We start from the raw sequence: 27,583 nt of genomic DNA on the forward strand, positions 1-27,583 counted from the left end.
TTGTTATAAATAATAAGGATGACAACATCCATAAGGCAAGTTAGTCAAACGGACAAACTAAATTAAACAAATATACGGTAACACCGATTAGATTCTAAGGAAAAGAAAATATAATGAAATAGATGTGATTGCAATCATTATAGCTGTATAATCCAGACAACTACCAGTCCCAAGTGGCGGAGACCCGTTTTGTCTGCTTGCAATTTACTTTTTGTTCTTTTGTAGGGACTTGATTGGCTGTGTTTATATTTCCGACGCTATTATCTGATTTCAAAGACCCTATACAAAATCAGGACAGGGTCCCTGCCCGTGCCTGTAGGGAAGAGTTTCATATAGCTCATGCCCAATCTTTTTTTACTTTTATCTTGTAACAAAAAAAAATTTTAAAGGAAATTTAATTTTTTTTACAATTATATTATTATATAAAATTTGAGAAAGCTAATTAAGATTCCAAAAGATTTGATGACAAACTGAAAGTTTTAATTAATCCCAGAGCAAAATTTAAGGAACTCTGAATGAAATAAAAACATATTAGAATCAAGAGTTCAATAAAAATTATGAATTCTTCCTATTTATTAATTTCATTATTATATATATATATATAAACACAGGATATTTCTTTAACTTTTTATTGATGGAAGACAATTGTTTCACTGTTAAATGGATCATCAGTTCCAATTAAGATGTATAAAATAAGAGTTTTAAAAATATATGTTCTTGCATTTTTAATCCTTTTATTAATGTCTTGAGAACTAATATAGTTGACTATATCAAAATTGTTCAAAGATGACGAATTATCGACATGCTATTGAAAAGGCTGATTTTAGAACTTTCAAGAAAAATATATCAAGATAGGGAGGAGAAATTGGACTATAAATTAAACTTGCTACCAAATTTTAAGATGATCTCTCATCGTTAGCTTTAAAACTTAAAGTACTTTTATAGAATCAAGATTCGATTGTTAAAACTAGCAGAATCTAATTTTTACAACAATCAATTTTAATCTTTAAAATGGGTAATATTGTTTATTATCATTTAGAGTGTACATCAAACTATAGCCTTTTGTCTTACCTATTAACAATCATGTTACCATAAAACCTTAAAGAGTAAAATATCATTCATCAGATGGGCCGAAGGCTCGTACTTACAAGACAGGTTGTTTTATTATCTTTTATTTTATATTCGTGGTAAATTGTGTGTTATTACGATGATATAATGATTTTTCAGAATGGCTGAGAACCGGTTCTATTAATATATATTAATCGGTTTCGAAAAGATTTTCTAGTACGCTATACAAAAACAAGGATGGCATCATCAATGAAAGCGAAGCTGAACAATTCAGAAAGTCATTTAAACGAATATTAACAAATATAAATTAACAATGTATTTAATATTTATTATATTTTAGAAGTCTCAAAGAAAATTCCATATAATTCAATTCCTAAATCACCGACTGGCTCTCAATGTAGAAACGCTTCGCTTTTCTTAAGAAAGAAAATAGCTACGTAATATCCTAGCTACGTTTTTGCCAATATTGTTTAGAATCCAATATCACGGAATATCTAAAATAAAAATGCATTTTTTCTGCAAAATTCCTTTTAACTTTTTAAGTAGAATTATATAAAAATGATTTTAAGATTGTTTTAGAAGAATTTATGGAAAAAGTCGCGTAAACGAGTGAATACAGCTTATACCAATAACGAAATTATTTCGGAAAAAAATAACGAAACCTATACGTGTTTTTCAGCTGTCGTTGGAAAATTGACGACCTCTCCATTTGCCCAAAAAATATTATTTCAGATTAATTTCACTTGTTGGTTATATCATATACCTGGACTCGAGTGAATATAATAATTTGCAATTCATTTTAATTACAAAATTGCACGTGTTTTTTTTTAAGTATACTGATAATTTTTAAATAGAACGTTTGTAGACTTCTAAGAAAATATATCAGAATGAAATAAACTGTAAATAAAATTTTTTAAAAAATTAAGTGTTTTTTTTGTTGATGAATTGACATTCTGACTAAAGTGCGGAAATATCCAAGTTACAAAGTAGCTACGCTTCTAATAAAGCAGAGACTAATGCAAAATTAAAAGAAAAGTCCGTTATTTGTTTTAAAATCTTTGCTTGAACTTTACTTAATATTTACCTGAAAGTCCATTTAAAAACATATTGGATTATTTGCTACTTTGACTCCTGCATTTTATATATGATTTTCCTATCATCTTCATTTTTTATGATGATTTCAAAGAGTAATAGGCACAATGCTCAATAAGCGATGCACCCTTATAATCAAGTCTTCAAATCTAAGTATGTCCTATGTTTTTAGAATTTAGAATGCTGGTCTTTCAAGTGCTAATGATCTGTAAGTGTAGTGTTATTGTTTGCTTGCTTGCTTGCTTGATAGTGAGATCTTTATGGATGTTGTAATCCTTGTCTCTACATAATTATATACGTCTTCAAATATAAAACATTTTATCGTAAGAATAAATATGAATCAATCACTGTATGCCAAGAGAAATAATGTATTTTAGATATATCAAATATATTTTGTTATATTTATAATGTAGGACAAACAAGGATGACAACATCTATAAGTAGCGAAGCTCAAAAATAATGGATTTACATTTTTAACTATAGAGTGTCATAAAAGATAAACATTAAGATAAAAAAAAATCAACAAACCGTTTAAAATTTATAACGTGAAAATATGGGAAACTATCTAGCTCCCCAACCAACAAGCAAATCTTAATGAGTGGAAATATGTAAAATATAAACTTATCTAATCCCTAAAAATTTCAGCCGTCTATCTTGATTAGGAGTCGAGAATATCATGAAAACTAAAAAACCTAGGAATCGATCCAGCACCCTAATTAATTGACAAATCGTAGTGAAACTTAGTGGAAAATATGAATCCCTGAAAATTTCAGGCGTCTTCTTAAAAAGGAGCCGAGAAAATTACGTTTCTCCAAAAACGTTTCTGACATACATACATACAGGCGACATTTCAAATTATAGAGTAGCTTCACTTCTAAATTTGAATATTAACACACAGATAACAAGTATCAGAGCAAATAAATTTCAATAATGTAAAATTTATTGGAAATAAATAATCATTAATCAACAATAAAACAAAAAAATGTACAATAGACATAATAAATATCTAAAATATGATAAATATTATTTTAATAAGCTACACTTAACAATCAACACTTATAATTTGACACAAAAGAATACTAAAAAATATCTACACTAAAAGTTTTATTCCCAGTTATTTTAATGGTTTTTTTTATTATGATTACCTACGGGAAATATGTCTTATAGTGTATCTATCTAATAAACAATTTAATTTTAAAAATACATAAAAATGTTCTTCTATCTTCTAAGAAAAAAACACATTATTTTTTACAATTGTATTACTAAAAAATGAGATCAATTCTAAAATGCATTATAAAATCACAGAAAAAAAATATTTTTTTCTCAAAATTAAATTTTGAAAAAATATAGAAATAAGAGTATTTATTTTTAAGTACTAAATTATTGTTTTTTTACATTTTAGTTAAAAAATAAGCTCAATTGGCACAAATTTAAAATAATCTTCTCAGAAAGTTTTTAAAAAGTAAATTAAATAATAAATTATTATACGTTGTTTAGTTTATATTTATATATGGGGTTATAGGTGCGCTTGTTTTTTCATCTTGCATTTGTAATGAAAATTTTATTTTTCATCTAAATCCTAGAAAATACTTTTTGCAAATGACTAGAAATTTGAAAGCCTAATATTAATACTTCTAAGATACAAGGTGTCTACTTATTTTATGTCTTTTTAATCATCTTTAAAATATATTTTTTGAATCTAAAACTTGAAATTAAAAATGCCTAATATAGCCAAATACTATTTTTTGTCTGATAATATTCAATTTCTAATATATGTAATTCAATTTGAATAGTAGGCGTTTTCCCTCAAAGTGCCTTGTTAAGCAAAGAAGCCCCTCCCCCCCATTATTTTAGATAAAATTGGTAAAGTGGGGGGGGGGGGGGGGGAGTTTTATGCTTTGTTTATTATTTTAGGTATGGGTTAGGTTAAGTTATGTTGGATAATGGGTTGGATCACCACAGGTACAGACCCTCAAGGTTAATGCCCCTTGCAGTGGTTAGGCAAAGGGAAGAGAAAAACTACCTTCCCTCCCACCCCCTCCCCAATATTTTTAATTCTTAAAATATGGAGGGGGGTCCTTTGCTCGACCATCACCTTGTGGGAAATCGCCGAATAGCATTATAACAATAACATTTTAGGTATAAATCCTCTAAAAGATTCGTCAAAACATTTTTTTATTTCTAAATATCTTTCTAAAAGATATTCATGCAATGCACAACATTTACAGATTTTGTAAGGGTTGATTGTTGGTTAAGTAGAAGGTACTAACACTAATCAGATGTATTTTTTAAAAAAAGGAGTCATGTATTTAAAACTGACTTGAATTGAGTTACTTTTTACTTAAATCTTTGTTTGCTCTCTCCTCAAAAATATTTCGCATCAAAAAATATTTATAATTACATGACATCAACAAAATGCCAGCACTCAATATTATTAATCTGGAAGTCTTCTTTGCCTGGCAATGGTTTATTATTGAAAGTTGTCACACTCATTGACCTCCCCTGGTTGAAGTTCTCGTCCAGCCACAACCCAAAGTGACCTTATCATATTACATGGATAACTTTAGAATACTAGCGACACACAAATTTTACATTCCATTTTAGAAACCTTAGCTATTATTAATATGTAATTTTTAATTGGAGGAAGATTTACAATGACATCTTGATACTTTTCTTAATCCTATGTGATGTCCCCTATGTCTAAAGTTATCAATTCCTTGTGATGAACCAATGACCAGAGCAGATTGACCGCCACGCACAATATAATTATTTTCTCCGCTCCATTCATAAATCTGAAAGAATTAATGTGGTAGATTTCAGGGATATTCTACAGGGATAAGAAAATAGGCGAAAAATTTAAGTTCACCCCCAATGATGTTAAAAAAATTACACCTTCTGTAGATTAAAATTATTTAGTTAAAAAGTTTGGACACTTCTAGATTGTACAAACCAATCAAGATTAGTACCCAAAAATGTATAGCCAACGAATGAGAGAATAAAAACTTTGAGTACCAGTTTGATTCACAGTCCAACATCCCCCTTCTCTATCTCTCTTGGTAGATTTACATTATTCTTGTCTCATTTTAACATAAGTTCTATTTTTAACTTGTCAAATACTTTGACAAAGTCTAACATACACAAATTCAGTCCAAATTAAACATGTTATTTGATAACTTTTCAATGATCTCGAAATTGGTTTAACATTTTTTTATTATCTTGTAGTGTTAGTTATTTTTAATCCATTTAATGGTACCTTGCTCAATTGTGATAAAATTCGAAACTGGGCAAAATCACAGGACTCGTTGTGCAATAAAAAAGTTGTTTGTCTGATACAGTGAAGAAGTAAATTATGTACATAGGCTACCTTAAAGCTTGGAAAGAAAGTAAAGAGCCAAGATTCTCCAGTTCCGAGAAAAGATTCTGACATGACTGGTGGACACGTGATCAAAGCTCCGAACACTGCATGGTCCGTGTCCTGGGTATACAAAAAAAAATTAAACTCTAATTATCAACTTTACAGGTAGCAGGTGTCCGCCATCATCTAGTTTCCCTTATAAACTTGACACAAGTGTTATTCCACTTGGTTCCACTCAATACTAATAATATCATTAATTGTAACTGGACTACTAACTTATATCAGTCATACTACCAAAGGGGGGTGTTAACAATCCCCTTCCTCACGCCACTGGGAAAATTCCTAAGTGTTCAGTTTCTCAACAATTCTAAATGATCTTCACTGCTCTACTAACCCATTCCTGCTATACCCACCCCCCTTCCGCACGCAACTGAGTAAGTTCCCAGCAATACAAATTTTATTTAAATTCATGCTTTGCAATTTTAAATAATCATAACTGCTAACCATTACCTGTATTACTATTAGGACTGGAGAATCAACAAGGGCAGCTTTTCTGTACAAACTATGAAGTGAGTATCCATCTTTGGCGGTGGAAAACAGAAGGCTCCATTTGTTTCCCTAAAAAGGCATTGATTTTGAACATGTTAGAATAGTCATATTGTTTCAAAAACTGATCGTTGACTCATAAAACATGCATTGATAATCTTGAAAGCAAATCAATTTTATAATAATTAACATTATATATCATTTTTTTAATCTAAGAAAGATACTATTAGCTTGGATTTTTGTGAGAAAACCTCCCTTGACTTTAAAGGGGTAGTTGCACGAAATGCATTAAAACTTGAATTTAGTGAACTACATATTTTTTCCTATAATACAATGGTTTAAACTACATCTACAGGGTAAGCGAGACCCTGAGATACAGGCAGTAGACACATAACCTGTTACTTTAGTTTAAGGATAATGTTCATTTGTCTAGTTACACTATTTATTGAGATTGGTTTTTATGTATGTTCCCATTCTTGTTATAAACAAATATTTTGCACAAGTTTGTCAAAAATATATACTTGGCAAGAAAATTGTGTAGAAAAGATTTGAATGTCGCTCATGAAGATTGAATATGTATTCTCTGAATATTTAAAAAGATGAATCCCCTTGCTTTACTATGTACTTAGATTTAGCATTTGTTACAAGATCCCTTTACTAAAATTTGCAAAATTGCAGTTAAAAGTTAATTGTGACAGTAATCATCATAGATTTTACGTTAATTAATGACATTTTCTCTAAAAGTGCCTTATCGAGCAAGAAACGTACCTGTTCCATTACTTCCGTCAGGGAGGGGGTAGATTTTAGTTGGTTGTTTAATACTGTAGACCTGGTTAGGTAAAGTTATATTGAATATTAAGAAGCCACACAGTGCGGTGTTAGGGCTCCATGCATGGGTTCAGAATAAGAAAAAATAACACCCTCTTACCCCTCATTATGCACGTTATACATTAATTATTAAATTAATATTTTTTTCGAAAACATTTTCTCTACAGTTTTTGAATTGCTATGCTGTAATATGTATAAGGAAAGACATGTCATCAATTTTAATAAATTTCTAAGAGCACAAAATACCTTCACTTTACTTTTAAAAAGTACTCACTACCTCATATAAATACCAGGGATAGAGAGATAGATTTATTACTTTTTATTAATAAAATTTACTACGGGAAGGGACAGGAAATTGAACTGTAAATTTTACTGTTACCTAAAGTTTTTATTTATCTCATTTAGGTACTTATATTTGATTATAATTGGTTGGGTAAAACCAAAATTAACAAAATCTACAGAATTAATTTTGTTTATCATCATTGTAATGTGTTTGTGAATAGATTTATTTATATTATCTTATCTCTTAAGGTCCTTGAATTCAGCTAGCCCTCAACATCTAGAGGCGTTGTATTCTAGGGTAAAAAGAGTCAGATTCTAATCTAAAACAGTTCTAAGACTATAACTTTGAAATGAAAGATCCTTAAACCACATTATTTAAAGATCAGACAAAAAAACTTATTAAATTATATAATAAGATTGTCAAGTTCAAAGGGGAGTAGGCGATGAGACACTTTTCTACCGCCGTTTCTTTACAGTTTTAAATTGTACATCATTAAACTAATTAACTATGTCAAATTTCAGTGCTGTAACTTTATATATTTGATGCATTCCTTTGTGTTTTAGGTTTGGTTTCAAGAAGTGTTTCATCCGCCTGCCTCCTTTCATAACTCATAGGAGGCATAATATGTTTATCTTTATTATACCCCAAAATTCCAACGTATTTGAATAAATTTCAATTATATAAACATATCCATTTATCCCTTATAATTCCCCCATATTTCCTATTCATCATTTTCGCTGGTTTTCTATTACTTTTCCCCTCATCTCCCCGTAATCTCGTGTCAAAATTTTACTTCCTTTTCTAACTCTCTATCTATCTATCTCTCTATATCCAGGGATCTTACCTATGGGATAAGACAATGGACTAAAAATTTATAAAAATCACCAATGACGATATAAAAATTGTTGGATGAAAAGTTTGTACACTAATAGTCTAGAATTAACCCCAAAAAAGTTAAATTACAGTATTCAAGGTTTTTGAGCTAAAGAATGAGCTAATGTGGTTTCAAAACGTTGGGTACCAGTGTAAAAAAAACAGGACTATGTACCCTTCTTGCTGATAAAGATATTGACAGATGAACAGAAATGAAAATGAAAGGTTTACGTTCCTATTTTGCTCTACACAAAAAAAAACTGTATAACCCATATACAACATCTTATTGCTATTTATAGTTTGGACATCTAGGGAAGGGTCGTGTAATCAAAAACCAAGTACCAATGTCACATAGAGAGCATTTGGTAATAGACTATTTTAACTGTACAATACCCAAAGTTTCGAATATGCATCGTATAACATATAAATGTTTTTTGTACACTTATCCCCCATTTTTCTCTTCAATCTTTCGTCAATTGAACATTTTATATTATTCATACATTTTAAATAGACTAATAATGTCAACCCTTCTATAAAATTTAAGATTATACAAATATTAGAAAATATTAAAATGTCCGTTTCATAGATTACTTTTGATTAAATCCAAGCATGTTGAACAAACTAGAAAAGTCTAGAAATTAAAAAAAATAAGAAACTGGAAACATTTTGTTATTCTGTTATAAAAACAAACAAGTTATAAACCCCCTCTTGCCACGCCTACCCCCCTCCCCCATTCATCCCACCAATTTCAAGTTTGCAAAAGTCATGGATAAGACACTAAGAAACTTATTAAGAAAAATTATCTTTTTTAGAAGGGGGTTATTGTTTATTGTTGGTGAAAGGGGTGGGGGATATTGCAATCACCCCTTCCACCAACAATTTGTCTAAAAACCTTCCTTAGACCATTAAAAATCTGAAAATTGTGTAAAGATTGTCCAGCCGTTTAATAGAAATTTTTGGACATACACACACACAAGCACCTAACTAATAAGTTTAATAGAAAGGATCTTAGAATTTATTCCAAACCAAAGGCGGGTAGAAGGGATTCATACAAAGTGAATAAGACTTGAAATATGTGCTTTAATTTGTATAAATTCAATTGAAATTATTGGAAATCTATCCCTTGTCACTGAGTAGAGTTAACTTTTGTATAAAAGTTGAATATATTTCACATAACTGTATAAAAGTGTCTAAAACATAAAATGATCAAGATTTTATTTTTTAGTAAAACTGTATAAAAAAAGTTACTAAAACTTTTATATTCCAAAAACGGAGATCATTTAAATCTTAGGGATTTCAATATTTTTTGTGATTTTCAAAAAATCAACACTTGAAAATCAGACTCTTCAATTAATTTTTTTGTCACATTAGCATAAAGTCAATTTTAGTGGTACCTAATTATGTGGTATGCAAAAGGTTTGTGATATTCTTGCTTCTTATGTATGTTTATTGTTGATAAAATAACAACTAGTCACAAATAATACACTTTGCACTCTTATACATAAACAACAAGGTAAAAATTTTATTTCATCTTCTTCATTAGAACTACTTAATCTTAAGTAATATTTGATAATTGAAGAATCATTGTTCTATGTAGAAACTCCTTAGATTTACTGTACAAAGCACAAACTATTATGTCATACTCTCAAAATTTAAAAACGTAAAGACAAAATAGTTATTGATAAATATTTCTTAAAAGTGATGCTTTTCTACATTTATGATCGATCCGTACGAAGGTTCTTCCGTACGTAACTCTATAACGGATAGCCCTTATTGTTAAGTCAGGCATATTATAATTGTCCTTTTGATATGAACTTGACATGAAGATTACTGAACAGTCAGTCAGTCAGTCAGTCAATTAAGCAAGTGAAGCAACCATATAATACTACTATAGAAACCTCTCTAAATTATCTCTATTATTCCAACTAAATGTATATAATACATCTAACCATCTCTAAATTATCTCTAATATTCCAACTAAAAGTATATAATAAGTTTAAAGTAGTGTGGAACTGACATCACTGAAAATACAGAATATCAAGGGGATATTGGACAGGGATAGTTACTCAGTGAAAAAAATTGAATATTGGTTATTGAAGTAGTCACTCCATTTACACTACTTCCCTAAAACTTTATAAAATAAGAAATTATTGATTTATTTCTGCTTTGTTAACCTCGAGAAAACGAAGGCCTGGGTCAACAAAACAAGGATTGATTCTTTGATTTTTATTTTATTTTGGTGGATAGATTTCAGAAGAAAAAGGAAAACATAATATAAGGCATCTGAGTTAATAATAAAAGACGTTTTTCTATTATATATCCAAAAACCTCGCCCCAGGCAATATTTAGTCAATGCACTATTTCAACTTATTTAATTCCTTTCTTAAGCGTCAGCAATGTTCAACATATACTTAAATTACATATCCATATATATTAAATTAAGATACATAAGGTTTATCAGAACTCTTTTCATAGTCTTTAATTTTAATCTATGTATATTGCTTCTTTTGTAATAAACCCCTTTTAGCATATGATTAACCATAATATACAATCTAAATCCATTCATCTACAACATTTTATGAATAGATTGATTAATCTTAGAGTACCTTATCACACCTAAAAAAAATATATAATTCCATTTATCTTAGGTTAAATTTTTTAGCAAAGGAGTACATTAAATTTTAAAATTTTTTAAAAAATATCTTCGATATCTGAGTAAAAACTTATTAGCTAATGAGAAAACAGACTCTTAACAAAATCTAATACACTATAGAAGAACTAATTTAGGAAAAGTGAGGAAACAACAGTATTTTTTGTTAGAGTCTAAGAATTTTTTTTATCAAACTTTATTATGTTTAAGTAAAAGGTACGTGGGGAGGGGGCCGGGTTGAGAATAATATTAATTCCTGAACCAGAGTAAAGCGATTAGCATAGAAACTTCAGGATTTTGCTTTTATAGGCCTATGGGAATAAGCCCTAGTCTATAATATTTTTACTTTAAAGAGCAAATTATACAGCAGCTTATAGTTAACAGCACTCCGAGTTAAGTATTTGTGGAGAAACTTTCTGTGGTCATCAAATAGCAGTTACCTGAACTCTAGGAGGTAAGTATCTATAGAGGAAATTTCTCTGGTCATCAGATAACAGTTACCTGAACTCTTGGAGGTAAGTATCTATAGAGGAACTTTCTCTGGTTATCAGATAACAGTTACCTGAACTCTAGGAGGTAAATATCTGTAGAGGAACTTTCTCTGGTCATCAGATAACAGTTACCTGAACTCTAGGAGGTAAGTATCTGTAGAGGAACTTTCTCTGGTCATCAGATAACAGTTACCTGAACTCTTGGAGGTAAGTATTTGTAGAGGAACTTTCTTTGTTCATCAGATAACAGTTACCTGAACTCTTGGAGGTAAGTATCTGTAGAGGAACTTTCTTTGTTCATCAGATAACAGTTACCTGAACTCTTGGAGGTAAGTATCTGTAGAGGAACTTTCTTTGGTCATCAAATAACAGTTACCTGAACTCTTGGAGGTAAGTATCTGTTAAGGAACTTTCTCTGGTCATCAGATATCAGTTACCTGAACTCTTGGAGGTAAGTATTTATAGAGGAACTTTCTCTGGTCATCAGATAACAGTTACCTGAACTCTAGGAGGTAAATATCTGTAGAGGAACTTTCTCTGGTCATCTGATAACAGCTCTGATTCAGTCTCCATTTCTGGCATTAGCACATCCAAATCTGTTCAAAATTTACTTGAAACTATTATTAATTAGGTAGTTACTTATTAATTTTAGTTTAAATTTATATGCCTAAATATGAAAGATTCCAAATCAGTCAAAATACAGTTTTTTCATATTTGATTATGAATCTTTCTGACAAAGAAAAATGTTTGATTTAAAAATGTTCTGTTTAGCAAAAAAAATGAAGGAAAGAATACATATGTTGATTACTCCTTTGTGTCTTAATATGAGCACACACAAATAATTCAACAGGGATATAAGGATAAATTACTTCACAATAGCGGATTGTAGTAAACCTAATTGCAAAAGGATTGTAAGTGTAATATCCCCTTCCTTACTGCATTTGGTTACAGTTGATTGTTATGGTAAAATATGTTCCCCCATCTTAGTACATGTATAATAAAATCATTCTATTAATTATAAACTACCAAAGGCATAATTCCGCATTTATGTAGGTTCAGATGAAGAATAATTTATCAAAAAAAAGTTTAATGTATTTCCTAAACCTATATTATTTTCTTATATCTAAATATTAAAATTTTTTTAGATTTAATTTCGTTAACTAAAATAGAAGCAAATTCCATAAAATTTTCTGTTTAAGCTTCCTTTTCTTCCTGACATTTCTCACACAAACCTAATATAGGGGATGGTGCACGGCCCTTAAGGGATTTATATCCCCAATAATTACAATCAATATAACCCCTTTTGTATAGTAGAAATATTGGTTGAAAAGATTGGACACTCAACAAACGCAAACAAATTCTACTAAATGTACTCAAAGTTGTTAATCCAATGAATGAGAGATCGAATTATAAAACTTTTGTTACCAGTATAATTTACAATCCAATGTCCCCTCCCTCCCTGGGATGGTGGAAACAAGATTAAAGGCAGAGAAACCCACACACACAAATCAGCAAACTTAATTTATCAAAGATACTTTTCACTCTCATCCATCTTTTAGCATCACTCCCTTTCCAACCCCTTCTTCCTTAAAGTTCTTTTATCCCCTCGACACATGTATAATTTACTTTTGTTATAGTAAGATGTTATACACCCCTCCCTTACCTCCATCACTAAGAGAAAAAATCTTCTAAAAATGAAGGAAAAACATAAATGCTGGAAGAAAGTACATTATTACTAATGAAAGGTCGGTAAGACTGATTTACTTTTCTTTGTCCATATGCAATGAACATAAATTAAAGTAACATACACAAAGCAACAAACACTTTAATTGCAAAACAAATTTGTCACATGGGTGTGCGATGTTGTACCTTTTGTTTAAAGCCAAGATACACATAAATAATGATAAAACTCATGACAAAGCAGAAATTGGAAATATTTTATGACAAAATCCAATTTTAGCTTTAATCTTTTTTATCTACTGTGACCCTCCTTATTAACCAAGTAGATACTGGCACTTTCCTAAAGTCAAACTAAACTTTGTCTTAGACTCAATCAGGTTCATTTACCTTGCAATACTCTGCTACCCCCACCCCATGGACCTATCCTCATTCAAACCTTGACAAGATCAATTAACTTCCGCCTGCTACTTGCATCTGGTAGCAAGGGACAGAAAATGATACAATATTTTTATCTCATTTGAATAATGTTATAATGGTCACTTTTTTTCCATGAAAGTTAAATAAGTATTAGGAACTTACAACTAAATTTACATTCAAACATTAAATGATTCAATAACATGAGTATTGCTGAATTCCTTTCCCTGTTACAGCTTTTAAAGAGGATGTTATTATTAGAAAATAAATCAACTGCATAATAGTCATTTATTATGAAGCATTATTAATTTTGTTCTTTATTTTTCATTTTTTTCGTTTTTACATATTTTATACAAATAAACTTATAACATTTTCATTTTAAAAAAGCCATAGGAACAACAGACAATTTTGTTTATTTCATAAAAAAAAATATATATATTTAACAGGCGAAGGAAGGGAGGATGAATTGTGTTATTTTCTTTTTGTTAAAGAATAAAAAATATCATTATTTCCAACTTCCTAACATAAGGTTCTACGGAAGTGTAATATGTGAGTCTATTTTTGAAATTGTGCAACTACACACATGTTTGATAAGACACAATAACTTTACATCTTATCCTGTATGCTGACGTGGCTTGATGTAAGAGTGTTTTGGTTTCAAAGATTACAAAACAAAGGACCCTAATCTAAATTTCTTATGAGGCTTCATATTAGTTCTAGGAATTTGGTTGTTTAGCATGGAAAGGGGACAAATCTCCATCTCCTCTGAAAAGTAGTAGAAAATATACTTTTCACTCGTGAGAGGAAAAAAAAACAACCATATTATTTTTACTTTTCAAGTAAAAAAAGAAATGGAAACAAATGGAAAGTGAATTCGTATAGAAACAAACATCCACAATGAATTGTAATATCTGTGAGTTGAGGCCTGGATTATTATCTCAGTATCTGTTTCTATTATCTGGATAATATAGACCGGCAGTGTGAGACTCTGGATGAAGGTTGGAAGGTAATAAATTGACTTCTCTTTCCAGATCATACAAAACTAATACTCTTTATAGTTACAGATATATATTTTACATTTTACACTTTCTTCTGTTTCACCCAGACTTTCAAACTTTTAAACTTTAATATGAATTTGAAATAAGATGCAATAGAAAATCATTGTCAAAGTTGATAGTTATATCATTTTCATAATTCGATTTAGTTATGCTTAATTTGTGATAAAAATTTACTAATAAATAAAAGAAAAATTATCTTGATCAATTATAGAAAAAAATACAAAATTCTCATCATTATTGTTATTTGAAAATTTTATATGCTAAAATATTTTCATTTTATTTTTGAATGTTCTTAAATGAGAACTAACTTTCATATTTTTTTTTATGATTAACAAATCTTCATGTTGAACCTTTCCCATTATGTGAAAGGAAGTATTTGACAAATTATCTAATTTCCTGTTATATCAACACAGATCTCTCAATACCTCTCACTAGATGGACACAACAATTTATTCAATACAAAGAAGACACTGGATAATCTGAGAGAAGTTCATAAAGAATGGTATCATATCAATTCACATATAGGAAATTTTATAGGAAAGGTTAATTAAGGTTCAGGATATCTTGCAGGGTTATTGCATTGCATGTTGCATGCATAATCTGATAGGTGAATAGTATTTTCTTAAATGAAAGGAGGATGTTCTAAACAGGTGAAAAATGTTATAATACCCCAAAATTTGGGTCATGATATGAGCCTAATTTATTTCATTATGATTTGAATTCCAAAAATATCCCACTGTGAGGAAGAAAAAACTTGGTCCAATACTTTATCAATATTTGAAAATAGAACATACTTGTAATTTATCATTGGTTCTTATATTCTGCTGAAATTGATCGATAGACATCACAATATTATACTTTTATAAGAAGATAACTTTGAATTATTGAAAATTAGTAAAATTTAAAAAGCTGATTTTAAATAGTGAAATATTTGCAATGTCTTTAAAAGGGCTATAACAGAAAGAAGATTTATATGATAAATACATATGATTTATAGTACTTAGATAGACAAGACAGACAACCTTATACTAATTAAATTTGTTTTCCAGATGTTTCTGGTTTATGAATATAGGTAAACAAAACAGGTAATTTGTACATAGTTGTTATATATTTTCAATAATAATATTCCTACACTTTATCCTAATAACATATAATAATTTTACCTTCGTAATAATTTCATTTTAGGAAAATTTTATACAAAACTGTTTAATGAGAGTTCATTATAATTGCGTAAATGATCAAGATAAAATCTAGCTTCTCTGTTTAAATTTTGCTTTATAGGTATGAATTAGACCAATTGTATCTGTGGCCCAGAATTGAAGTTTAAAACATGTTGGTACAAACTTGCTAAATTATCATATTTACTACTTGTGAATGCTAACAGGGAAGCAACCTGGCTGAAGAGTATTGCTCTCTCTCTCTCTCCCTCTCTCCAGAGGATAAATCAAAAGACTATCAAAACCACATTTGGTTAATATAAATATGCCACAATATTAATATTAATTCCAGATATAGAATATTATATTTGATGTAATATACACACTTATGTTTTTTTTTGAGGATTATTAATCATATCATTACTCCATGTTTTTAGTGCTATGGGTAACTACTAATCCTGAGTTATTACACTCTTAAAAATAGTAAAAAAAAACAATTATGCTTGTTTTAGTATTTTCTAAAGTTGACATATGTATGTGAATATGATAAGATACAACTATTGTTTTTTTTAGGTATTAGTTCAATATCCTGAAACCAGAAGGATAAATCTAAAACAGCACTTATCCCCTCCCCCCCCCCCCCCCCTCAACGTTCTTGAACCAAGGGATGGGTAATCAATTATTAAAATATAGTTCCCATCGATTTAAGCTACGAATCATGCTATCTCTTTACTTTGTGTCATTGAATAATCAAATTATTAGGTAAGGTTTTTTAGATTATAAATCTAATTTTAATTTAAGTTTCAAAGTAAATTCCTATGCTGTTAAGAGTCATTGTCTTGTGTATGATTCTAGCCGCTGAATTGATTGATTGGTTGCTCTCAGTTCTGTTTAGATCTGGCTCGGGGATGAGTTCGAATCCCATTTCATGAACCTCCTTAAAATAATATCCGTATAAAAACTATAGGCCCAACTGTTAGCTGAAAAATTAAATCCAAATCAATAAATCATTAATGAGAGTGGGCGGAAGTGACACTTTTTGAAACCAAAACTAAAAGTCAAAGGAACTCAACTAAATTAAGAGTTACAGCTCTGAGATTTGACATGGCAGTTGCTTTAAACAGGCGACTGTTCCGACGCCGTTTCTTCAGTTTCATATTGCACCTCTTTAAAGCAACTGACATGTCAAATCTCAGAGCTGTAACTCTTTGTTTAGTTGAGTTCCTTTGACATTTTGTTTTGGTTTCAAAAAGTGTCACTTCCGCCTCCTCTCTTCCAAATATACACATTTCAAGTTTTTCATTTTAACTTAAAATCCGCCAATTAAGAAGAGAGGTGTGGTCATTTTACATAACATACATTTAACGTTCATACGTTCATATGAAAATATTGTAGTCACAGATCTTATTTTTTCTTAATTATAGTAAGAGGTTGCGTGATAAAACCAAAATAATTGGAGTATCCTGAATATAAATTCTTATAAGGATGACAACATCCATAGGTAGCGAAGCTCAAAAATTCTGGATGGACATCTGGAATTACTAAACTAAAATAAATCACGAAACCTTTATAATTTTATATTGTGAAAATGTAGGAATCGATCTAGTACCCCAACCATCAAGCAAATCTTAATGAAAATTTGTGGGAATATGTAAAATGTGAATTTATTTAATCCCTGAAATTTCCGCCGTCTATCGTTGAATAGGAGTTGAGAAAATCATGAAAACTCATAAATCTAGGAATCGATATAGCACCCCAATTAATTGACGAATTTTAGGTGTCTATATTGAACCGGAACCGAGAAAATCACATTTTCCAAAAAACGTTCGAGACGGACAGGCGGACGGTCATTTCAAATTATAGAGTAGCTTTGCTACTAAAAAGTAAAATAATACCTCTAGATCAAATGGTACGTAGATTTCAGGAAACCATGTCATAAAAAACCTGAATATTACAATGTTATTAAGCTTCAAATTTTTTAATTTAAAAGTTTGGATCTAGTGCAGTTCACGGTAAAATGCACTAGATCCAAAATCGCACAAAACTTTACCCGATAAAGGAAGGCCTTCAAATAATCAGGAATAGTCATTATTCAATAACATACAGTTATCTCGAATTGAACTAAATGCGCGAAAAAGACTTTATTTACAGAATTGCAATCCCTATAAAACTATTAGTGGTAAGCAAATCAAAATATCCAAGACCAAAAAAAAATTTTTAAATCGCTGAAAATATCAAATTTTAACGACTTGAATAATGCATACAGAGATCAACTATTTAGAGACCTTCCGCTTTACTAAATTTTCTCGCCACTATACTTTTAATAAACTAGAGTGCAGAAAGCAAATTTAAATAAGAAAAATAAAGCGATGTACAATAGGGTGGGTTCATATCGGAATTAGACAAAGCGGGGATATGCAACAGATAAAATTAACCTTAAAAACATTTCTGACCGAAAAAGAATTTTAAAAAATTGAGTTTTAGAACACGACCACTTAAAAATATAATTCATTTCATATTAGTATGCAAAGACGACATTCAAAAAAATTTGAATCAGAACTATGGCTTCATGGTGCTCCCTGGAAAGGCCTTGAGAAGCTGAATCAGGAACTTTTGTCCGTTTCAAAATATCTCGTTCCTAGCCTTAGAAATCACTAAAAAAACAAAAAAAATTAAGGTTTATTGAGAATTGTCCAATTTGTAGAGGTTTTTTAGATTTTCTCAGGCTAGGAACGAGATTTTTTGAAACGGACAAAAGTTCCTGATACAGCTCCTCAAGGCATTTCCAGGGAGCACCATGAAGCCATAGTTCTGATTCAATAAATTTTTGACTCCCATTTACAAATAGCTATACAATTGAATGTCTGGTCGTCAGCGGTTTTAAGACTTAGGATAAATTTTTAATCATCCAGAGGTGTATTATATCTATATAAATTGAGTGCAGATCCCCGCTTTGGCCTCAGAAAAAAAAAGTCCAAAATCGACCCACCCTAATGTACAACCATCTTGGAGGTCAAAAAGGAATGAAGAAGCAAACATCTAAAGAATCATAGACAAATAGCGGGAATAGATACAATTTTGTTAGCCAATAATTGCATACGATAAATAATGGTTTTAGTTTAGATTATATTTCCAAATGATATTTTTCCATAGAAAATTATTTTCCAGTAATTGTACAATTTTTTATCCGAGGAAAGCTGTCTTTAATACGATGCGAAAAATTATTTTACCTGTAAAGATTAAAGACTTGTTTGGAAGGAACTATAAACCAATATTCTGGCATCATTGTTTGTAACCCATACGCCATTGTCGGAGTTGATTTACTTACCTACAATATTAATTAACTATTAGTTAAATGTCTCATAATATTTATATGAATTGGTTATAAATTGAAACTTAGCATAAGGAAGTCCAAAGGAAAGGTCTATTTAGGAATTGTATTAAACTAAAATACCTTGGCTGGATAAAATTAAAATTACATATTTCATAAAAAGTGGAGAATAATCTTATTTCAAAAATATTCCCCACTTTTATGTTGGGCATCATCAGGGATACAGGGATAGGCCAATGAAAAATAAATTAATTTTCAGACATTTTTTTTTAAATGTACACTTCTTGGTGGACCCATAACTGTGGCGTAACACATAGCGCAACACGTAAAGCATCTGCTCATTGTCGGGAAGGTGATCTCGCGTCAAAACTATGATGTTACTATGGTCAGGTGAACGACATAAAATAGTTTTATAATGGGGAATGCATTGGCCCAAAAATTTCGCAATTTATTGCAAAGCACAGTTTGGACTTCCAGACAAAAGTCATGCAATCAAAGAATTGGTTGTCTGAAGGACGTTTGACTATATAACCATGGAAGCAAGGTTTGGTTCATAGATACACTAAAAATAAGATCTCTCTGTATATCCCGTCCTCAAAGGATATTTGTGCAATACTTCTTGGGGTACATACATAAACTGTTGTAGAATAATTTGTCACCAATGTACATATCCCTGTATTCCTGAGCAGCAACCCTTTGAAAACATGAAAAGAGAGAATTTTCAACTATTATTGTAAAAATACCTTTGTTCTGTCCTCAACCTTTCATTCAATTTTACAAATTTCAAAATAATATTACATTTGTCAGATAAAAAATGAAATAGTTCCAGACAATTTTATGATTAAACCAACCAGTAAGTTTTTTTTAGAGAATGTTAATCATATGTAAAAAAAATTACTTTTAGCTTTTAAAATAATATAGTAGAAAAAATAAGGAATTGGGGTGCACAGTGCGATCTTTTGCCAAAAAACGGGACATTTAGAGTAGACAAAAGTAAACTTCAATAAATAAGCTTGTATTTGAAGAAATGGTGTAATTTCTTTTGTTTTAACTCGGAAATAACTTAAATTTTGCCTCTGTTAACTTCTAATGTGCATTTGGTAAGTACGTCTTGCTGTTTTGGAGGAGCGAAGCTACCCTATTTTTAAAAATCTATAAAACTTCATAACTTTAGTTAGGATAGGAATATTTTAACAAAATCAACGTCTATGTAAATATTTCTTCAATGCAAACAATGTTTGTGAACAAGAATATAGCATCAGGTGCACCCATTTCGAGTCCCGGCATTTTTAGGTAGGTCCAGTATAAGTAAAATAGGACACTTATAAGGCATGTTTTCAAATATTTTTTTTACAGATATAAACAACAATAACATAATTTTCAAAACACTTTTAATTTTGTGTTAATACCTTTATTCTAGGTCTAGCTATCTTCATTTAAAGTTTGTATAAGAATATAAGCATAATTACTTAAATTATATTCTCTCTCAAACGTATATTTCTCTCTCTCTCTCTCTGATGCGTATATAATGTTTTTGCAATATTATAATTAATCTCCAAATTTGAATTTCTGCTGGACCAAAACCAGTTAGAACTACAAATTTTTTTAGAACACATGCAATTTAGCAAATTTAATTGCTAAAATAAAAGTATTTTTAAGTCATCTTTATTTAACGACTCCTTTATCCCTTAAATGTCCATTAAAACCGCGAGAACGGCGAAAATCGTTAAAAATCACGCCAACGGCGGCAAATAACGGCGAAACGGTTCGCCAGAGGCAAATGATGCATAAGTCAAGAAAGATCCGCCTTAAATAGTTTGAAAATATTGCAGAGATGACTTTGGGCTCTAAAATGACTCCTTCCCCCTCTAACGGGGGAAAATTTGAAATTAACAAGAACGAAATTGTTCAAACCATGCAATGTAAAATGCTCAATTACTCAAAAACGGACAAGAGGCCCCAGGTTGTGAAAACTGTTTTATACACAATACATGTTGTATATTGATATTATTATTGCAAAACCCGGGGCCTCCTGTCCGTTTTTGGGTAAAATGGAGAAAACTGATTTTTTGGGGTTAAAAATCTTAATATTTTTGGTGAAATTTTCTCACAAAATGTCAATTTACACCACCAAAAAAATATTTTTGAAATGTTTTCTTTAATTAGACATTGGTACAGGTATCTGAAAAGTACCTCAATAAATTTTTTTTTTCATAAGATGAACATAAATGTATTTTTTGTTGCTTTGAAAAAATTGTGTAAAAAAATCTGGAAAATCATCAAAACTGAAAAGAAATTTTTCACTACCTTTTTTAAAAATGGCATAAACCCGCCAAAAATTAATATTTTTTAAAAATTTCTTCTCTAGCTGTCTACTTACAGCCATTATTAGGTCCTAGGATAGATAAAAGTCGATTTTAGATTTTTTGGATGTCCCGATTTTTTTCAAAAGATCCCACTGTGGGGTGTATGTTCGGTTGTCTATAGAAAATTTTGTGTATATTGGTAATTCAAAATCGGCTATTAAATCTTCCGTCAAAAGCATTCGCAAATAATTTTCATTCTTTATGCAAAATCTTGATGCATATCTAACAAAGTAGTAGGATGTTTGTATGTGTTAGTTTAAATAAAATTTTATTTTTTATACTTTTCTTTTTTTCAACTTTAAGTGTCAGATAATAAAATCTAAGTGTTTAAATAAAATATTGAAAATTCCCAACATTGATTGAAAAAAAAACAAATTTTCTAAAATTCCATTACTTATACAACACGTAAAAGCAGATTATATGAGAAATTCCATGTACAAATGGCAGAAAAAATGTAAGATAACACGTAAAAATTTTGCAACAGCATTCCTATCTGAAATTTTGCGCAAAATAAAAAAAACAAATATGTCAAACACGACTATTCAAAGGAAACTACTTATCACTTCATTAATAATTAATGATGATGGTTAAACTTGATTTATTCAAGAAAAAGCGCAAACAAACGCACATATGATAGGAACATGGAGATAAATCCCAACTCCCCTCCCCCCCCCCCTAGTAAAGATTTTTTTGTAACTAATATTTTTTTTGAGGGGGGGCTTCCATCCTGAATAGGAGCAAAAGCATTTTTGGCTGATAAGGCTGCATGTTATTCCCCAAACGCCTTCCTCCCTTGCAAGATGTTGAGCCTTACTAAAAAAGTTTGAAAGGTAGAGTAGCTACGCTGTAAAAAAGGTTAAGTAATATTATTTGTGAAAAAGTCTGGGTAAAAACTCCTGAGAATGAAAGAAATTTTGGTTTTGTTGGAATTTTTATTTTGGTAGCAATAAACAAATTCCTTTGTCTTCTTCACTACATGAGGCGTGCACATGAATTATAAAGTGTACAAAAAGTGGGAAATATCAGTACGATTGTGACCAAGGTTATTCAAAGACTCTAAAACACCAACAAATTCATTAAGATAAATGAAAATATAAGTTTATTTGGTTTGAGAAGGGAGGCTAGGGAGGTTAGTATACTAGTAACCAAAGCTTTATAGACATGATCTCTAATTTGTTAGCTTAAAACTATTGTACAAAAATATAGTATCCAAACTTTCCTTTTAAAAGTTTTTAACGAGGGGATAACTTTGTACATCGTAAATTTGGGTTTTAATGAATCTTATCTTATTTCTTCATAACCCTGGGTTTAAGTAAGTTGACAGTGCTCTTAAAAATATTTTACCTCTCTGCCAACAGGTCGACCCATTGTTAAGCGTAGATAGTAAGGCTCACTTCTAAAACAAAAAGACAATATAAAGATAGGCCATACAACATATTCATGGACTTTCTGTTTTTGTTGCATAACTTTAAACAAACGCTACAAATTTTTTAGATTAATTTCCATCTTAAGCAAAATATAATGATTTCAAATTTTTTCTAGAGGCAAAAAATCTGTATGCTCATATATCAGTGTACCTACTGCTGCTATGAGAGGCGAGGAACGATATTAAAAGAAAGTTTGTGATAAAGGCATTAACCTAATTACCATGTACATAGAGGTCTTCAAGACCAAGGTAGTGCAATCAATGAGTTTTTTTTCTCCCGTAATAGCATGGCTAGATAATGCCAAGTTGCCTACTACAAAGGTCTACTTTACACTTTCATCAACCATTGCCCCAAGCATTAATCACATATTAGCTTCTGAGACAAATAATATAGTTTTTTAAGAAGTTTCCCCTAGCAAAAATATTACAATTATCTTTACCTGACAATAACTTGATCAGCTGTCTTCTTGTGAATATCTGACAATTCAAGTTTTTTATCACCACTCTTGTCTCCTTCATCTTTGGTCTCGGATACTTCGTTGGAGTCAGTCTTACTTTCATTCTCCTGAGTTTCACATATTAATCTTATTTACTTAAAGAATATTGACTGACTTTATACCTACCTTTCAATAAATAGCTTAAGCTGGCCCTGGTGGCTATACAAAAGTGTCTCAACATACTCCAGGAGTCTTAGGTCCAAACCCTAAGAAACTATGGCTAATCAAACAACAAACAAATAAATAGCATTTAAGGTTAAAACTTCAATTTGAAAATGTACTATGGAAACAAGGATTTCAATAACATTTCAGTTATGTATTTAATGGTAAGTCAATATCAAATGCTTTGCACATATGAAATAGTATAGATTTTAATTATTTTTTTAAAGATTTAAGATCAGTGGCGTGCATTCGGGGGGTGTAGAAGGGGGGGGGGGATTCAACACCCCTCTTTAAAAATTGTGAGGTCTTGCCCTTTCCTGCTTTCATTCACTAATGGTTTCACATCCTCTGTTAAATCATTTTGCACGCCACCGATTAATATACTTAAAAAGTCCACGTTTTATAAATAAAGAAATATCCCTTTGGTTCTTCACTTGGTTGCTCTGAAGATTTTTGATTGTTTTTGTTCATTGTTTGTTGCATATTAGTTTCAATGCTAAGGCTGTAGCAGGAACCACTCATGGAATCTTCAGTCTTGGATAACCTGTCATGTTTGGGTTCTTCTATTCTGAATCAGAAATAAGATCTATTATAGCATCTCTGAATTATTAAAAGTTGCTTGACAAAAAGATAATTTTTATTGTATTTCAAGTTTAAGTTTATATTATACTAGCGGCTACACCCCTGACAAATACGGCTCTGTATTCAAAGGGTTAAGAAGAATGTAGAAAGTAGCATAAAACCATCCCTAAGCCTATGCAAATCTTCCATTAAAACGAGAACTCTATTAGTAGTTATTGAAATCTTAAGATACAGACAAAAAATCTTAGTACTAAATACAATAGGATTGTTATCCATATTGATTGTAAAAAAACGACACCTTAAAGTCAACAAAGCATTTGATAATCTCAAAACTAAACTTTATCTTAATTTTTTTTAATTTTGTCAAAATTGAATTTATTTTGTTTATTGGTCTATATTTCACAGAAACCTGTATTGTTCTAAAATCACTTGTTTTCAATATACTTCATAATTACTGAAATGTCCGTTTGATAGTTACCTAAAAATTTGTGATGGCGGATGTTCTCTTCCTGTGACGTTGCTTGTGTTCCCAATGGGGAAGAAATCAAGAAAAATTGCGGCATTCACAACAAACTCCATAGGAGCGATAATCTTCAACAATTGAAAACTTTGAAACTTGATAATTCTATAGGATAATAAATTTTTATCACTCTTTGTGAAGAATTTTGTTATAAAGTTGGATATAATGTTTTAATCAGTTATTAAACTGTAAGAGAAATATTTTGATAAAATAATATGTTAATTTATTTTGTTAAAACTTTAAAAAATACCCACTTTTCTTTTTATTAAATTATATATTCTAAGGTAGTAAATAGTATGTGAACATTAAGATCTCATAAATGACTGATTTCTCAACATAACAACCCAAAAAAAGAGGAGGTTTGCCTTAAGGCTAGTGGAGAAGCTATAAAATAAGGATAAAAAGAGATGAACTTTGAAATAAAAGTTAAATGAATGACTTTATCAAAATCTCATTTCTTCTTGAACTTATAGAATCGTGTTTTGCGACAAGAGCAAGATATCAGCAAATGATTATTATAAGCATTATAGCGGCTTCGTCCCTGATATTTAAGGGTCGGACAATTAGGTCAATAGACAGTCTCATAGCATTTATGAAGCTCCTTAAAACCAAGATCAAATAGGTCTATCAGATATTTAGCTTTAAAAGAAAATTAACTTTACTTCATTTCTTTATAATGTAAAATTATGTAATTTTGAAATTCCATTGATTTTAAAAAGTTTCCAAGTTCCTGAAAAGCTTCTGGCTCAAGTTCTTCCACAAGAGGATCTTTAGGATCAGGATCAAAAATAACTGCATTGGGTGTAAAGAGGATGCTGCCACCAACAACACCCCGTCCAGAGGTTATGTGTCGTACCTGAACAAAAACAAATAGAAAAAAAAAGATACCTTACCTTTTAAAAAATTATAACTTATTAGTTTAGAATTATTAATTTTCTTGTCAAATGCTTTACAAAGGTCTAATTTTGTCTTGATTCTTTTAATTAGTGGCTTGCAGATGATTTTGACTGAAATCGAGGGGGGTGTATTACAGACAACAAGAGTGTGTAAGAAGGGTAGTTGTAGTCCAGCCACTCACTAAAGTAAAAGTGTCTTTGAATTGATAAAAAAAAATTCTCACCCTTTTCATTATAGGGGAATTCAGGCTTTTTACCTTAACACACACCTTGACTGTATTAGGGAAGTGTATCATGGGGTGTAGACCCTTATCAAGGGAGTGTAAAGGTGTGGAAATAACTCCATCATGCACGCCTCTGATTTTAAAGATATCCGTGTATATTATAGAACTGAAATAAAAACTCCATACCACGTCATTTCTCAAATAGAATTTACTTTTTGGTTCCTTGGTTTTAAAAAAATAACATCCCTCCCCTCTTTGTCATTTTGTATGACTAAATTTATTTCTCTTTTTAAGTTTTGTTACTATTTATTTTAATTTAATTCATAATGATCAAATGATACTTTCAAAACATATTTAAAAAAACAAAAATTGGAAATGTACGCTGTTATCTTTTGGAAATTGTTCATTTACAATACTATAAAACATCCATAATCTTTAAATAATAATTAAATTCATTACAAATAATTAATATTTTTAATTCAACAATTAAATTAAAAGAAACCCCTGACAACTTTATATACATTTGATAAATATTTGTTTTTAAATTGTGTATTGATCAGAGAAGAAAATTAAAAATCGTTCTGCCATTTTTCAGCTTAAAAATCTTTGAGGTTTATGATCAGATCATGATTGGATTGTACAAAAAAAACTTTTCCACCAACATCTTATCTTAGGAAGGGATACTTCTCTTTTAATTAAAGTGAAGATTAAATTAACATTAACCTATTCTTATATTCATGATAATTTATAAAATTAAGAGATTTCATAAGTTTATGACATCATAAGGAAACATAATGTAAAATGAAAGGATGAAGTTTCAATAATTTTGTTCTTATATTCAAGGTATTGGTGCACTGTAAATTAAACTAGAACCTAAAGTTTTATTAAAACTGTCAGTTCTTAAGTGTTTTTAAAAGTTTTGGGTATTTTTTACAAAATCTTGACTGGTTAGTTTAAACTTTTTAACCAATAATCTAAATAAGGAACACTTTTGTTTTCTTCATTTAAGAATGAGATTGTCATCTACTAATCATCCATTGTCTTATCCCATAAAATCCTTGCAAGATATTGTAAAGCGTTGCTTTTTAATAAAAACGATTAATTACCTTTAATTTAATGAATTGATATTCAATAACCTCCATATCTTCTTTGGGCGGGGGCGTTTCTGGTTTCGGCGGAGGAGGCGGAGCGGGAGGCGGTACTTTTAGTATCTGCCCAGGAAAAATCATCCGACCCATGCCAAGTTTGTTATACTGCGCTAGCTCTGAAGGTGTGACGTCATATTTAGCCGCTACGCGCGCCAGAGTCTCTCCATCAAGCACATAGTGTTGGGTTGGACGGTCAGAGTCTGGGGAGGGAATAATCATTTTTTCTAATGGTCTAATGCTAAATAAAATTTATGAAATAGGGTGAGGTGGAGGATTTCAGTGCTCAACAGGCACTTTGAGGGAAAGAACGTAAAACCCTGACTGACCATTAATAAAAAAGGGATTATGCCTGAGGTAGTTGTCAGCTCCTCCTCTGAACCTTCCCCTTCTGTGGCACTGGATTCTTTGTCTCCTTCCCTTTCCTTACCTCCTGTATCTAGTAGATTAAAAAAATATTTTTCTACGGGCAGACCAAATTAGTTAGAATCAACAAACAATAAGACGTCTATATTAATTAGAAGCTGAAGAAATTCAAATTTCCCCAAAGACGCTTCTGATGGACAAAAATTTCGAATTATGGAGTAGTTAGCTTCGCTACTTATAATGTACCTCATATGAAAAATCAGACGTCAATGTTGAAAGACGGCTTAAAAATATACGATTCCCTATAGCTTTACGGAGGGGGACAGTCAGGCAAAGTGAGTTAAATTGAGCTGATTGTGCATGACTTAGATCCTTTTTCTTTCAAACCATTCTTTGTTTTGCAATTTTGACTAAGTATTACCTTCTAGTTTACTAAAGTATTGAAGCATTACTATTTGACCGACCAAAACTTATGTCTTAAATAAATATCCTGTGATGTAAGAACAGTGGCGTAACAGATTTGTTCCAGAGGGTTGTATTTCTTGAAGGGGTGAAAAGGGGAAGACAGGACTT

General features: G+C 30.5%; 1 protein-coding gene across 1 annotated transcript; it reads right to left on the reverse strand.

The window, feature by feature from the left end:
- Positions 1 to 4,049: 4,049 nt before the first annotated feature.
- On the reverse strand, positions 4,050 to 27,152 carry LOC145317333 (nuclear receptor coactivator 7-like). Its single transcript, XM_080158377.1, has 15 exons — positions 26,997 to 27,152; positions 26,606 to 26,847; positions 25,110 to 25,235; positions 24,338 to 24,450; positions 23,697 to 23,845; positions 23,059 to 23,182; positions 22,537 to 22,588; positions 18,726 to 18,823; positions 17,391 to 17,439; positions 16,312 to 16,432; positions 11,685 to 11,782; positions 6,026 to 6,133; positions 5,525 to 5,635; positions 4,876 to 4,952; positions 4,050 to 4,699 (listed from the first exon to the last, which is right to left on the reverse strand). Exons 2-15 carry the CDS (start codon positions 26,735 to 26,737, stop codon positions 4,558 to 4,560), a joined length of 1,500 nt encoding a protein of 499 aa, XP_080014503.1. The 5' UTR covers positions 26,738 to 26,847; positions 26,997 to 27,152; the 3' UTR covers positions 4,050 to 4,557.
- Between the last annotated feature and the right edge of the window lie 431 nt (positions 27,153 to 27,583).

The sequence above is a fragment of the Acartia tonsa genome, chromosome 1 (genome assembly GCF_053477335.1).
Source record: "Acartia tonsa isolate MP-2025a chromosome 1, ASM5347733v1, whole genome shotgun sequence".
NCBI classification, from domain to species: Eukaryota; Metazoa; Arthropoda; class Copepoda; order Calanoida; family Acartiidae; genus Acartia; species Acartia tonsa.